The 15,125-nt window shown below is 29.0% G+C and overlaps 1 protein-coding gene across 1 annotated transcript; it reads right to left on the reverse strand.

Annotated features, from left to right (window-relative positions):
- Positions 1-1,087: 1,087 nt before the first annotated feature.
- On the reverse strand, positions 1,088-2,927 carry LOC133032953 (tetrahydrocannabinolic acid synthase-like). Its single transcript, XM_061107439.1, has one exon. It carries the CDS (start codon positions 2,887-2,889, stop codon positions 1,264-1,266), a length of 1,626 nt encoding a protein of 541 aa, XP_060963422.1. The 5' UTR covers positions 2,890-2,927; the 3' UTR covers positions 1,088-1,263.
- Positions 2,928-15,125: the final 12,198 nt, after the last annotated feature.

Raw genomic sequence — 15,125 nt, forward strand, 5'->3', positions numbered from 1 at the left:
AAATTTTATATACAATTTAGAATACTTTGCTTAATTTGGTATTTTTACATTCAAGTTTATTAATTTAATTCTACTATTTAACAATGTTAAGTATACTTTTTTTATTTTTTTAGACTATATATAAGAAAATAAAATATATACTACTTCTTCATTGCTTTCCAAAAAAAAAACTCAAATATACTATTTTGTGGTAAGTATTTTTATTTTAAGAGATAACTCATTTTTTCCTTTCTATATATAATATAAAATTTAAAAGAGCAAAACATCAACACTTAATTAAATTTTGTATCATTAAATATTTAATCTTGTATTTTTTTTTTTTTTTGAAGGAATTACTTTAATAATTCTTTAACTCAACAATTATATACCTTCAGCAAAAAAACATAATTACACATATATAAAGACAATATAGAGACTAGAGAATCTTAGTTATTAAATGTGTATGTAACTAAATGTAAAAATATGTCAAGTTAATTTTTTTCTAATATTTTTTTTTTTTTTTGGTTTTTATAACAAGAAATATGTTTTTCTTTTAGGAAAGTCACACTCTTTGTTGCTTTTTTGAATTAGACAAAGTTGTTTTTTTAATTTTCTTTATTTTGATTTAATAAAATATTCTATTAATAATATTAATAATATACTTTCCTTCAAAATAATTAAGTTTTCAAAAAAAGTAATTATGTCTCACGTGCGTAGCACGAGTGTCCTAACTAGTATATATATATATATTGTTGAATCTGAATTAGAATATTAGTGGACTTTTGGAATTTAATAATATGGTAATTAATAAAAAATTGTAACTAAATTATTATAAAAATAAGTACAATAGGCTGTTCAAACAAATCATCCTAATTTAATATGAAATAAATAGACTTAATATTATACACACTATATTGTTTTAGAGTGAGGAATCTATACGTAAGTTGGTTATTTCTCCCTTAATGCTGGTTGTAATCAATATTACGAAACTTCATTTCTAATGACACATATAAATGTAGTAAAACTGCAGCTATTAGATAAGGTAGGGTCAATTATTATCTCTATTAAAATAACTATAAATAAATAGACTAATTTGTATGTAAGACCATTTGATACTGAAAGCAAACATTTTTATTTTTTATAAATCATGACGAAGAAACACAAATTAATTTATTGTATAGATACATGAAGAAACAAACGGTACGTATAAATATTACAATACAACATTAATTAATAGTAAATTATAACATTTATATATATATATATGTATATAAATATATGCATTTAGAGAAATCGTGGAGATAAAGGTGGAATGCTCTGTTCGTTCCTAAAGAAATTAGTCGGGTCAACCTTGGTTTTCACTTGAACTAATTTCTTAAAATTTTTATTGAAGTACTTTTTCCCCCAAATGCTTGCTTGTTCATAACTTATAGGACCTTTTTCATTATTTGTTCCCAAATCTAGGTCTCTATAATTAATATATGAAGCTCTTGGATTTTTGGACACGTATGGAGTCATGTAATTATAAACACTTCGAACCCAATTCATATGCCTTTCACTTTCTTCTTCTTTTTCCCACTGAGACCAATATAAAATTTTGTACATAACTCCAGCTCTATGTGGGAATGGAATTGCAGATTCAGGAATCTCGCTCATTTTACCACCATAAGGGTACATTTGAATATATGCCAATCCTACATCTTCTTCATATAACTTTTCCAAAAGTTTGACCATAACAATTTCTGAAATTGGCTTCCTAACGTAGTCTAGTTTCCCCTTAAAATAACCCTTTACTACATTTGTTGGATCGAGCAAAACCTCCAATTTATCCTCACTTGAGAATTCATTGAAGAAAAAGATCATTTCAATCCAACTCGTTTCAAAACAATCTTTTCTTACTACACCCAACTCAGGAAAGTTAGTTTGCATCAAGGAAAGAAACTTATCCACTCTACCAAGAAAAATAGAAAAGAATGTAGCTTGTATTGTTGTCATATTCTTCCCATGCTCATCAGTAGAATTCACAGTTAAGAACCTAACTACCATCAACAAATCTTGGTCAAACTTGTGAGCAATATTTTGCCACTTATTATAAATTTTCACAGTTTCATTTATCGGCAAGTTCTTACTAACTGATAATACAGTAACCTTAGATGGCACAGGAACCAATCTAATTTTCCAAGCAAGAAGAATTCCAAAGCTTGCTCCACCACCACCACGAATGGCCCAAAACAAATCTTCTCCCATTGATTTTCGGTCAACGAATTCTCCATCAGCGTTGACTAAGTGAGCATCAATGACATTATCAGCTGCAAGGCCATATTTTCGCATCAATGCTCCATAGCCTCCTCCACTGAAATGCCCACCTACCCCAACACTATGGCAATAGCCACCAGGAAAACTAAGATTCTCATTTTTCTCAGCAATCCTATAATAAAGTTCTCCCAAGGTAGCTCCAGATTCAACCCATGCAGTTTTGTTATCTACGTCTATAATGATTGAACGTAGATTTCTCATATCTAATATCACAAATGGGACTTTAGACACATAGGAGACACCCTCAAAGTCATGGCCGCCGCTTCGAGTTCGAATCTGTAAGCCATATTTCTTGGAACATAAAACACAGGCTTGGACATGGGATGTATTTGAAGGTGTGATGATAACTAGTGGTTTTGGTGTTGGAGAAGTGAATCTAAGGTTCTGTATGGTTGAATTTAGAAGGGAGATAAATGAAGAGTCATTTGGAGTGTGTATGAGTTTGGCAAGTGATGTATTGTTGTTGGAGATATGTTTGGAGAAGCATTGAAGAAAGTTGTTGTGAGGATTAGCTTGAGAAGTTTGGATAGAGAATGAAAGAAGATAAACTAATAATAGTTTGCAAAGAAACCAAGATACTGATGAGTACTTCATTTTCTTAAGCCTTATATGTTTTGCATTAGCATGAATTGAGATCTTTCTTATATACAACTTCATGCAAGGAAAAGTACACAAATCATTTTTTCTTATATAGATAAAAAATTAAAAATCAGGAAGCAGCTTACACCTTTCATTCGTGAATGATTTCTCTTATTTATTTTATTTTTAAAACAATATGTGTTCGTTTGGTATGTCGTATTATATCGTATTGTATTGTATAAGATTATATTGAATTGTATTTAATGTAATATTTTTATATAAAATTATATGTAGTATTGACTTTTGTGGGCAATTAAATATATAATATTTTAGTATAAATTAAAGTTTAACATAGTATTATATAAAAATATGATATATAATCTAATTTAATGTAATACAATACAATACAACTTAATACAACGTAACAAATGAGCCCGAAATAAATTATATGATACAACTTTGTTGAATTTCAAACTTTATAATAATAATCTTTATTCTTTGACTAATTTTAAAAATTGAATTTTTCACAAATATTACCTTGCATCAATTTTTCTCTTCATATTTTAATCACTACCGCCGTTGCCCAATTTGATCTCATCAAACTCACGAAAAGAAAATGAATATTATGACTTCACAGTGGTTCGGAAAAAAAATCATCTGTCCCAATTATTCTATCACAATCTTACTCCTTATTAGATAACAATCTTCTTCTGAGACAGTATAATTAAATTTTCTAAAATATATTTGTCAAGTCAGTAATAAATTTTAATTGAACAAAAGTTCTATTTTTTATTTCCATATCCAATAATAACTACACAATTATATATAAATTTCACACCCTTTACAAATTACTAATAAGCCTCATAGTATTTTCATAGTCTAATACACAATGTGCAAATTTTGGGTTAAATTTAATCCAAAATATACCATAAAATTATATTTTGTTATTTTTTGTAGTTGTGCTTCAATGAAGAAGATGCAAATTAGCTATAATAAAAGTTAATATTACTATTAATTGCTGCTTGTTTGGTATTATATATGGTAGTTCGTGAGATGATTTTAATCATTTTTATTTTGATATTGATTTCGGTTAATTAATTATTTTGTGTATTTTATTAGGACTGAACATCGAGCGGATTTACCGAGTTTTAGGTTGGCGGGTTTCGGGTTCACGGGTTTTGGGTTCAAAAAATTGAAACCGAACCCGGACCCGAATAGGACACGGATTGGCGGGTTGGCAGGTCACGGGTTGGCGGGTTTCGGTTGGTCGGGTTTAGCGGGTTGGCGGGTTGACCCGGTCAACTCAGTCAACTCGGTCAACTCTTTAAAAAATTAATTTTTTATTCAAATAATTATTTTTTTAATTTTTTTAATTTTTTAAATTAAGCATATATAATATAACAATTTGTTCATAGTATCTACTATTGAAGAAAAAATGCATTAGTCAATCCAACCAACAAAGAAACAACCTATTTATCAAAGATTCAAATCAAATTTCATATTCATGTTCATGAATCATGATAAAAGTAAAAACTAAAATATTTCAAAATACATCCATATCCAATATCCATAGTCCATAAAAATCTAAAGTTCATATTATATATATAAAAACAGTAATAAAAAAAATATATATAATATATTTATAAATCGGGTTCGCGGGCGGGTTCGCGGGTTCAACCCGAAACCCGGTACCCCTAAAATCTCAACCCGCCAACCCACCCGAAGGGTACCGGGTTGAACCCAACCCTCCTGAAACTTTTTTTTAAAAAAAAAATTTGCGGGTTGACCAGTTAGGGTTCGAGCGGGTTGCTCGGGTTCGGGTCAAACCTGCTCAAAATGTTCAGCCCTATATTTTATTTCGTTAATTTTTCAATTTTTAATTTAATTTTATACTTTTTTAATATTAATCTAATTTATATAATTATATTAGTATTTATATATCATTTATGACATTTATTTGCTATTAATAGTAATTTTTCTCTTAATTTTTTCTTGCATATTATTTTTCCGTAAAGCAGTGTAAATCTTTTCATTTTATTAAATTAGAAATTTTATAAATTGTTTCCTTATTTTATTTTTACTTTAATGAGATTTTATTATTATTAATATAGGGAAAAAAAACAGAAAAATACAAAAAAGAAAAAAAAATTACAAAAATACTTTAGGCCGGCCCATTAAACATTTATACAGTTCACATACAAATATTTACAAAAATACCACATGCACTAAGCCTTCAGCTGTACAGAGCGAACCATTAACATGAAAATACGCGCTCGTTTCAAAACCGTAAAACAACCAAAATGAAACCAAAACGAGAAAAATACAACTATTAATTCTGGCGAAATCAACTGGAAAAGAAGACCTGCAATGATCTAAACAGAAAATGACGAAAAAAAATTAGAAAAACTGTAAAGAAACTGAAATAACACATTTGTTTTCTGTTTTATTCGATCAAAATAACTCCCCCTAATATCGAAATCTATATTCATGAAATGTAGATCTGTAACAAACAGATTTGGAACTCCCACCAAACCCAAAACAAATGTATGATGTGAAAAATTTTAAAAAAACCTCATGAATAATACATCTATGTTATATACAGTTGCATTTTAATTGATTACTGGTTTCCAATATAAATATATTTTTTTAGAAACACAATATGAAGAGTAAATTCGAATTAAGGTACAACCAGTTACGTATAAGTCTTTTATTTATTTATTTATTTTTTTTTTTGGTTGCCTTATAGTTGCATTATCGTTTTATGATAGTTTATATATTATGTAGGAATTTAATTTGACGGGGACTAAGAAATAGTAGTTATACATAGTAAGTTTTGTGCAAATAGTTACATATTAATTTTATAATGAAATAACATATGCAAGTAGCAAAACTATAATAAAACTACTAACAACTGTATACAAACTAAAATACAGGAAAAACTTGAAAAATTTTAAAAAAATCTCATGAATAATACATCTACGTTATATACAGTTGCATTTTGATTGATTACTGGTTTCCAATATAAATATATTTTTTTAGAAACGCAATAAGAAGATTAAATTCGAATTAAGGTACAACTAGTTACGTATAAGTCTGTTTATTTTTTTTTTTTTCGGTTGCCTTATAGTTGCATTATCGTATGCTGAAATTTAATTTGACGGGGATTAAGAAATAGTAGTTATACAAAGTAAGTTTCGTGCAAATAGTTGCATATTAGTTTTATAATGAAATAACATATCCAAGTAGCAAAACTATAATAAAACTACTAAACAACTGTATACAAACTATAATAAAGCTAATGAGTGAGAAAGAGTACATTACTTAACTACAAGAAAAGAAAAAGAATTTTCCCACCCAAAACCCCAAAAAAGAGACCACTTTAGAAAGAACCAAATCCTGAATAAAAAAATATAAAAAAGGGTTAGGAATCTGGATACTCCACCAACAGCCACGTCTCCCCCTTCTTCGTCTTCGGCGACGACCTCAGCTGTTGGTTCGGCTCCGTCACCGCCAGCAACGCGATCGACCTCGGCACTGGTGATGAAACCCACCCCAATGACACCACCAGCGGGTCTTCCTCCTCCGACGCTAGCACTAAGCGGGTCTTCCTTCTTCTCTGGCGATGTCTTCAGCGGCGTTTTCTTCTTTGGCCCATCGTCTTCTTCTCCGTTGGAGGTGATCTCCGCAACGTATCTCTCAGGCGACGCCACAGAAAATCCAGATATGGAGGATCCCGACCCACATGCTGTGCGGCGGCGGTGGCAGTGGATTTCACCGAAAATGGGTCTCACGGTAGAGCAGTCGGAGTCTTCTGGGTTACTTCCGCCATGAATAATTTCCAGACATACCCACAAGATTGTGTGTGCAAGTGGTAAAAGTGTAATAAAATAAACTTAAAGTGTATAAAAGTTGCTTTTACCGTGTTGTAGTATATATGTAATAAAGTTAGCCTTTTGTATTTTTAGTGTAAAAATTTCATATTTATATATAATTTTACTTATTTTTTTTTTATTTTTATCTTATTTTTATGTATAAAAATTGATTTATAGAGTTTTAATTAGTATTTAGATATTAAAAAATATTTTTTAATAGTTGTTAGTCAAAGTTATTTAAGAGTATTATATTAATTTTATGAATAATATATTATTTTAATTCCTTTTATATTTTATTTTTAATGGACAATTTTTATAATAATCTGTATTTATTAGGTTCTTTTTTATTTTAGTCAAACCAATTAATATTTTGTAGGTTTTTTTTTCCTTTTAATAATATACTTTGTGGATTAAATTTGCATAGTGAGTTATTTTGTTTAGTTCTTGTTTAACCATTTATAGTAGCTAATTTGTATCTTGATTGGAGGTTAATAGTGCTATTTTTGGTGGAAGGTTGTGCCTTTGTTTGGTGGCTATTTTTTGTTTTATAATTTAAAACTCAATTTAATTTTTAGGTGCGAATAGATCTTTTAAAATAATTTTAGGTTTGATGACTACGCTGGTTTTTTGTATCATTTTTTGATGGTTTTTATGCCTTCAATGGTTTTTCTGCCAATTTTTATGACTTGTCCCTAATTGTGTAAGGTAGATTTGTGATATGGTCAATGGGTACGAGAAGTGTTTCATTTTATATTCATGCTTTCTACAAACAACTTTTCAAATTCGACAGATTAGTTTTTCAAGTCTTGACATTATAATATGGATTGTTTTACCATCTTTATTCACATTAAATTATGTGGTAATAGAGTTTTATGTATTGTTAATTTGTAGGTCAGTTTTGAGGAAGGCCGACTTTTGTAGAGATTTTACCGATAAATTTATTTTAAATATTATTTATTTAAGAGTTGTTATCTTCTAACTATTGAGAATTCTCTTATTACGTTTTAATATCATCGCTAGGGGATTAATTTATTTTTTATCTTATTTTATTTTGTAGATATTTTTGGGACCATTCTTGATATGTTAATGAGTTGGTGTGTAGTATTCAGTGATACAAGTTAATGTTGGATATATTTTACCAGGATCTAGATTTACTAACAAGTATGTTTCATTAACATCCTAATATGAATTCTAAAACAATGAAATAAACACATATAAAGTTTAGGAAACCTTACATTGGGTGCAGCGGAATATGATGACTCCTTCCTTTCAGATCTCTAGCCCTTGATTATTTTCTGTAGCAGAGCATCACCAAGATCTGAACCTGGATCTCTTTCTCTCCTTCCTTTGATGCTGATTCTCCTTCTTGTTGGTTGATTTTCCACAGTCTTACACACTATGATTGAGATACCACTTGATGTGTGTGGGCACTCACTCATTCACTCAAGGATTTTGAAATTTAGAGAAGAAAAGAAGAGAAGAGGTTTCGGCTATAGAGAATAGAAAGTGGCTCAAATTTCATTTGACAAACTTCACAAGGTTAATTGTGAATGAGAGCCATCACTATCTATTTATAGGTAACCACTTAGATTTAGGTTAGAATTATTTGGCATTAAAATAATGAAAAAATAAATGGTTAAATACACTAAGTGTGGCCGGCCATGGATTGTGGATTGGGCCCACTTTGCAATTTTGCCATTTTGTCATTTTTCCATCCCAATTTCTCAAAAACGCTAATTTTTCAATTTAACCATTTAAATGCCAATTCTAATTATTTAATAACTAAAAATTAATTATTAAATAATATTGTCATTTAATATATTTATTAATTAGACATATAAAGTCTCTTAATTAATAAATAAACCTAGAATCTCTTTTCTTTACAATTTCGCCCTTGCTTAGTGAAAATTCATAAACTAGACATAGTCTAACTTTAGAATTATAATTGATTAATCAAAATCAATTAACTGAGTCTTACAAGCAGTATGACCTCAACTAGTATGGGGACCATGGGTCTATATATCCGAGCTTCCAATAAGCAGATCAAGAATTTATATCTTAAATTCACTGACTTATTAATTCTTCATTGAATCCACGCATAGAACTTAGAATTGCACTCTCAGTATATAGAACGCTCTATATGTTCCACGATATAGATACGTCATTAGTTATCAATTGTTATAATCCTGATTTGATCAATGATCCTCTAATAGATGATCTACATTGAATAGGCACTAAGTTACCGTTACACCTTCAATGTATTTTATCCTTAAAAAACTTAGCTCCGTATAAATGATATTTCAGTGAAGTGAAATGAGATCTCCACCATTTATCTCTATTTAGCCAAGCTCGAAGGATATCATCGTTTCACTTCTAAATTCCTATAGAAGTTATAGATTCCATATTTATGTTAGCGCTCCCACTCAATTATACTATCATGTTCCCAAAATGTGCGTATCACCCTGTCCCAAAAGTAGGCTTAACTAACAAATCAAAGAACATGTATAATACTCTTGAGATCGAACCTAAACATATCAGGATTAAGATCATTTGATCTAGGATCAACGGGTGATATTGAATTGAATAGATATTACGGTAAATTTTAATATATCTAATCAAAGTTCAATATCGGTCCCCTCCGATGTATACTCCATACATCTGATGCTGGTAAACTTTGCCAATGTCCTGGAAAGGACATAACACTTATCCAAGGTGTAAGAATACCTATCGCTGATTATCATGTCAGTCTAAATCCAGTGAACTGACAAATCAGGGAATAAACTTTCGAACATTAAATTAAGATTATATTCCACTGTGCTGACAACACTATAATTATTAACAAATTCATATGTTCTGGACTTAAATAGAATTCATACATTATATGTATATAATCATGAAATAAATCATGTGAACCATGCAACATAAAATATTATTTCTGATCTTTATTAATAAGTAAATTTGATTATATTGAAATGGGTTTTATTTAGGGCACAAAACCCAACAAACTCCCACTTGCACTAATATAAAACAAAATGTGCATTTCAAATAATCATTAACACATTGATATACAAATCAAGTGTAGTAGTAGTAAACTCCTCGTAATAGGATCTGACAGGTTGAATTAACAACAACCTTTTCTCCACCATTACTTTCCCTTAATCACAAAATCCTTGATATTGTGAAATTCCTCTCTATATGCCTACTCTTTTGGGATACTGGATTCTATACCTTTGGCAACTACTTTTGGTTATTCAGGAAATAACACTAGTAGTTAAGACAAGTTGGAACGGTACCACAATTGTATAGAACTTTTCTTGGACTGAACAAGTACCTTTCCTGCAACTTTAACATTCAGTCTCTCTCTGGTAGACCTAGAGATTTCAGATAGGTTTTTACACTTCTACAAAATCACTACTCCACCCCCAGAGTAATCACCATCTTATCAGCAGACTTTCTAGCACAAAGGCAAGTCTCGAAATCTGATGTGGTGTAGTCTAAGAGTTTTAAACACACCCTTATAGACTAACATATAGTTCCTCTTCTTAATCTTAAGATTTACTTGATTGTCTTCCAATGTTCTTCTCCTGGATTAATCTGATACCTACTCATTACTCCCACTCAACAGCAGGTGTCTGGTCTAAGGCATACTAAAGCATACCTGGGACCTCTCACTGTTGATTTAAGAAATTCTTTCATGGCTTTATCTTTTCTGGAATAGTTGAGACTTTTCCTTAGATAAATAAAATTATGCCTAGAAGTCGAGAAGCTTCTATAGGTTGCCATTAGAAAGAAAATGCTTCAGCATCTTACTAAAGTAAGTTGTTTGCATTAGAGTAAGTAATTACCAGGTATACCACAAGCCATAGGTCTAGATAAACTCAAACCTATAATACTAGGAACAGGAAGTTTTGTTAAGTCCATTGAATAGACTTATAAACTAAAATTTCCTTTCACGTCCTTGTAATAGAAAACTTTAGGTTATTCCATGTGAATGGGTCAAACCATAGTTCTATTGGCTTTTCTTCTTAGTTTCTTATCTTGACAATCCATTACTTGTTTAAACTCACAATGGATTTTAATCACTAGTGTCTTCCAAGTCATAAGAAGGTGAGTTCCTAGAAACTCTCCCACTATGATAAGGTACCTTGAATTATGTCTAAGAAAACTAAATGGTATTGACCTCTTCGGTTGTGTCAAAACAACAGAGACAGTGGGATCATCATATGGAATAAGATGATAGAACACTTTTGGAATCAAGAAAAAAAATATCTCCTTTATTTGCTACTTTATTTTCAGACTTAGTCATTTTCTTAGAAAAATAGTATTTGTTTAAACAAACACTTTCTTATCTATTAACTATGGGATGGTCCACCCCTAATCACTTTGAATAGCTAACAAACTATGGTTAACAGTTCTAGCTTTTCTTAAGATTTTGATTAGGTCATCCATGAATCTAGTAATGATTTACACTAAGTACACAACCATTGCATCATTCTAAAATTCTATTACCATAGAAGGATTTAGGCAACGACTAGTAACTAATCATCAATATACAAATCGAAATTTCTGGGGAGGTGAGTTTGGATATAATTCAAAAATCAATTTAATGATCTTTGAACTGCATATCTACTAACTATTTCTCCACCCCTATCAGTTCGCAAGATCCTTAACCACTTACCTTAATGGTTTATCACCATTGCTAGAAATTCATGAAATTTCAAACATTTCAAATTTCTTTTGCATAAGGTAAAATCTAGAGTGATCGTTTTAAGAATACAACGAAAAACTCATATCCACCCATGAATGTACATCCATCTGCAAATGAGATGAACTACTTTCAGTGGATATAGGCATATTAACTCTTTGTAGAGATTGATCTTGTCAAAACCACTATGAACAAGATACAAATGCCATAGATTAAAAAAAATGTGGTTGTGTCTTTTGATGACTTAGGTTTAGTTACATCAAAGAGTTCTTAGAATAGTGCAAGTGGATCCTGGTCACAGAATACTAAACTCATATTCCATACAGTTTGAATCCATTGATAGAAGGTGGATATTAAACACTTGTGAAAGTGTACCTGTATTGTATTCTGGAATTAGAAATATAAGAAATTTTTTGTTTGGAATCTAAAATTAAAGTCAAAGACTTAAATTTATACCAAATATAATGAGTAATTCTTTCTTGGACCACCACTACTAATTTTAACTCTAAGTCAGATTTGCCCATACAAGTAGGAGATTTATAAGATTGAGGATTTATATCATTTTGGGATAGAATTTCGGGAATATAATCATATACGTCATTAAATTTCTTAAGAGAAAATAGAATGACATGAATCGATTTATAGACCATTCATCCAATGATATGTTATTAAGGTAATTCGAAATGAATAAGCTAAGAGGAATTAGGATAATTTCGTTGTTTTAAATAAGAATCCAACGATGATTCGATTAACGCGAGTCAAAGTAATCTTATTTATACAATCTTCTTGTTTCATATTGTAAAATACTAGTCTAAGGTGTCATCAATTGATGAACAGCTAGATGTTGTATATACAATATTTATCTTTCGAGATCTAACACTATTGTGTATGTCTAATGGTGAAAATCCATTAGGGATTTATCTCATTAGAAAAACAAACCAAGTTAGACCAACAATGAAGATTCGAAATTAAACTACAATTTAATAACAGAAAATAACATGGTTCAATATAAATTCATACACAATTCAAAAATTATTAAACATATAGCAAGTAGGAATGACAAGTGAAAATACTAAAACATACAATCCTAAATAATTTCTAAGGTTTTCAACAAACTGATACAGTGTCCCGGTAGGCGAGAGTCAAAGTATCATTCATTGAATAGAGTTGTCAGCTCATCTAAAATGCAAACCATTCTAGCAACCTTTAATTCGATCAAAATAAGAATCCAACGTTGTCCCGGTAGGCGAGAGTCAAGGTTATTCTCATTTTATGAGCTTCCACCATTGTTTCATGTTTTATAAGTTTATCTCTAAGTAGTCACCGTAGGGGAGAGTCTAATAGAGACGAAAACTTACAAAACACTTATCAAATGAGATCTTACGGTGTTAAATGCGTTCAACGAATAACCATCCATAAGGGGGGCGAAGTTTAGCGTCTCGAGGTTATATTGAAAACATTGAACTATTGTAAGACCAACAATAGAGATCGAATGTCCTAATAATAATAAAGCTCATTATTTTTTTAAAAAAAATGTATTTTCTCTAATATTTATTTTAATCAATTTATTTTAAATATATATTTATTAAAATTTCCAATTTAGAATGAAAAATGTGACAGTCAGTAGTCCCGTGATCCGTAAGGGGAAATACCGAGTAAGCTGTGCAATCCCACACCGCCTGGGGAAGGTCAAGTGGGATGATTCTGAGACTGTGTAGGTATGGGACTACACAGTTGAAGAGGGCTTAAATGGATTGATTGGTACTACCTATGTCAACAAGGTGCATCTTGTTTTTCGGTAGCCCATCTCGAAAGAACTCCAAAGTTAAGCGTGCTTGGCCTGGAGCAATTTCAAGGATGGGTGACCTCCTGGGAAGTTTTCCCAGGATGTGTGTGAGTGAGGACAAAGCACGCTGGAAATACTTGTGTTGGTCTGTAGGGTCAGTCATCAATCCAGGAAGCAGCCAGAGTGGCGTACTCGTGTATAAGAGCCATTAGTCCGTGGGTGTAAGGGCCCAATGGATGCTTGAAGCGAGGACGTTACAAAAAATCTAAATATAAATTTTAATTTCATATTTATAAATTATACGTAGATGGATATGAAAATAAAATGAATTATTTCCATCTTAGTAATAATTTCCAATAAATATTTAGAAAATTATTCAATTTAAGTTGTTTCAAAATTAATTTAAATTAACTTACAACTCAAATTTAATTTTCTATAAATATATATTGCATTTCGAAAAATTGAAGTATTTAAGAATACAATTTTCAAAATTGCTTGTTAAAATAAAATAAAATAAATCCTCGAAAAAATTATTCTAATTTAATGTTGGCCCAAAATTAATTAATAAAAATTAATTTACAACAAAAAATATAATCTTCCTATTTAATTAAATATTAAAGAAAAATTTCAAATATTTAAGTATCATAATGAAAATCAACTTAAATATTAATTTTCTATTTAATTAAATACACTAGAAAAATACTTCAAGCAAAACAGATAATATCTATCTATACTTTCATTGACTAATTAATTCATTTTCTAATTATAATATATTTTAGTTTATTTATTTTAATTAATCATTAAATGAAAAAATCATTGATTTAAGTTGGACCAAAATTAAAATAAATAATTTTCAACTTTAATCTATTTTTCAAATAAAATTCGAAATTTCTGCATTTAAGAAATGCAATTTCGAAATTGTGGGAAAAAGATTAATAAAATAAAATAAAATATATTTTGAAAATGATTCAAATTTAAGTTATTCTGAAATAAAATTTCAAACTTAAAATAATTTTTAATTTTAATTAAATAACATGAAAATAATAATATTTAAGTATCATGATGAAAATCAACTTAAATATTAATTTTCTATTTAATTAAATACACTAGAAAAATACTTCAAGCAAAACAGATAATATCTATCTAGACTTTCATTGACTAATTAATTCATTTTCTAATTATAATATATTTTAGTTCATTTATTTTAATTAATCATTAAATGAAAAAATCATTGATTTAAGTTGGACCAAAATTAAAATAAATAATTTTCAACTTTAATCTATTTTTCAAATAAAATTCGAAATTTCTGCATTTAAGAAATGTAATTTCGAAATTGTGGGAAAAAGATTAATAAAATAAAATAAAATATATTTTGAAAATTATTCAAATTTAAGTTATTCTGAAATAAAATTTCAAACTTAAAATAATTTTCAATTTTAATTAAATAACATGAAAATAATAATATTTAAGTATCATGATGAAAATCAACTTAAATATTTAAATTTTCAATTTAATTAAATGTATTAAATTCAAGAAATAAATAATTAAGTATAGAGAAGACTTAATTATTAATTCTAATTTAATACTAGAAAAAATATACTTAACTTGGATTGTACCAAAATTAATTATTAAACAATTAATTTCACAATCTATGATATTTTCCTAATTAAATATTAGAAAAAATAACTAGTTCTAGAAATAACTATCTAGAATATATTTCATTTACTAAGTGTTTTTCTAAAATTAACTTTAAAATATTAAATGAAAAATGAAATTTCATATATTTTAAAAGTTAATTATGTTGCTAATTCAATTTTTAATTAGGTTAGACTAATATAATTAACCTAATACAATTATTTAAATAAGGCAAATAGGTCTTCACAATTGG

Source organism: Cannabis sativa, unplaced genomic scaffold (genome assembly GCF_029168945.1).
Source record: "Cannabis sativa cultivar Pink pepper isolate KNU-18-1 unplaced genomic scaffold, ASM2916894v1 Contig1, whole genome shotgun sequence".
Lineage (NCBI taxonomy): Eukaryota > Viridiplantae > Streptophyta > Magnoliopsida > Rosales > Cannabaceae > Cannabis > Cannabis sativa.

Bases quoted from the DNA above. Each gene is read 5' to 3' on its own strand.
- LOC133032953 (XM_061107439.1), bottom strand. From the start codon at position 2,889: ATGAAGTACTCATCAGTATCTTGGTTTCTTTGCAAACTATTATTAGTT.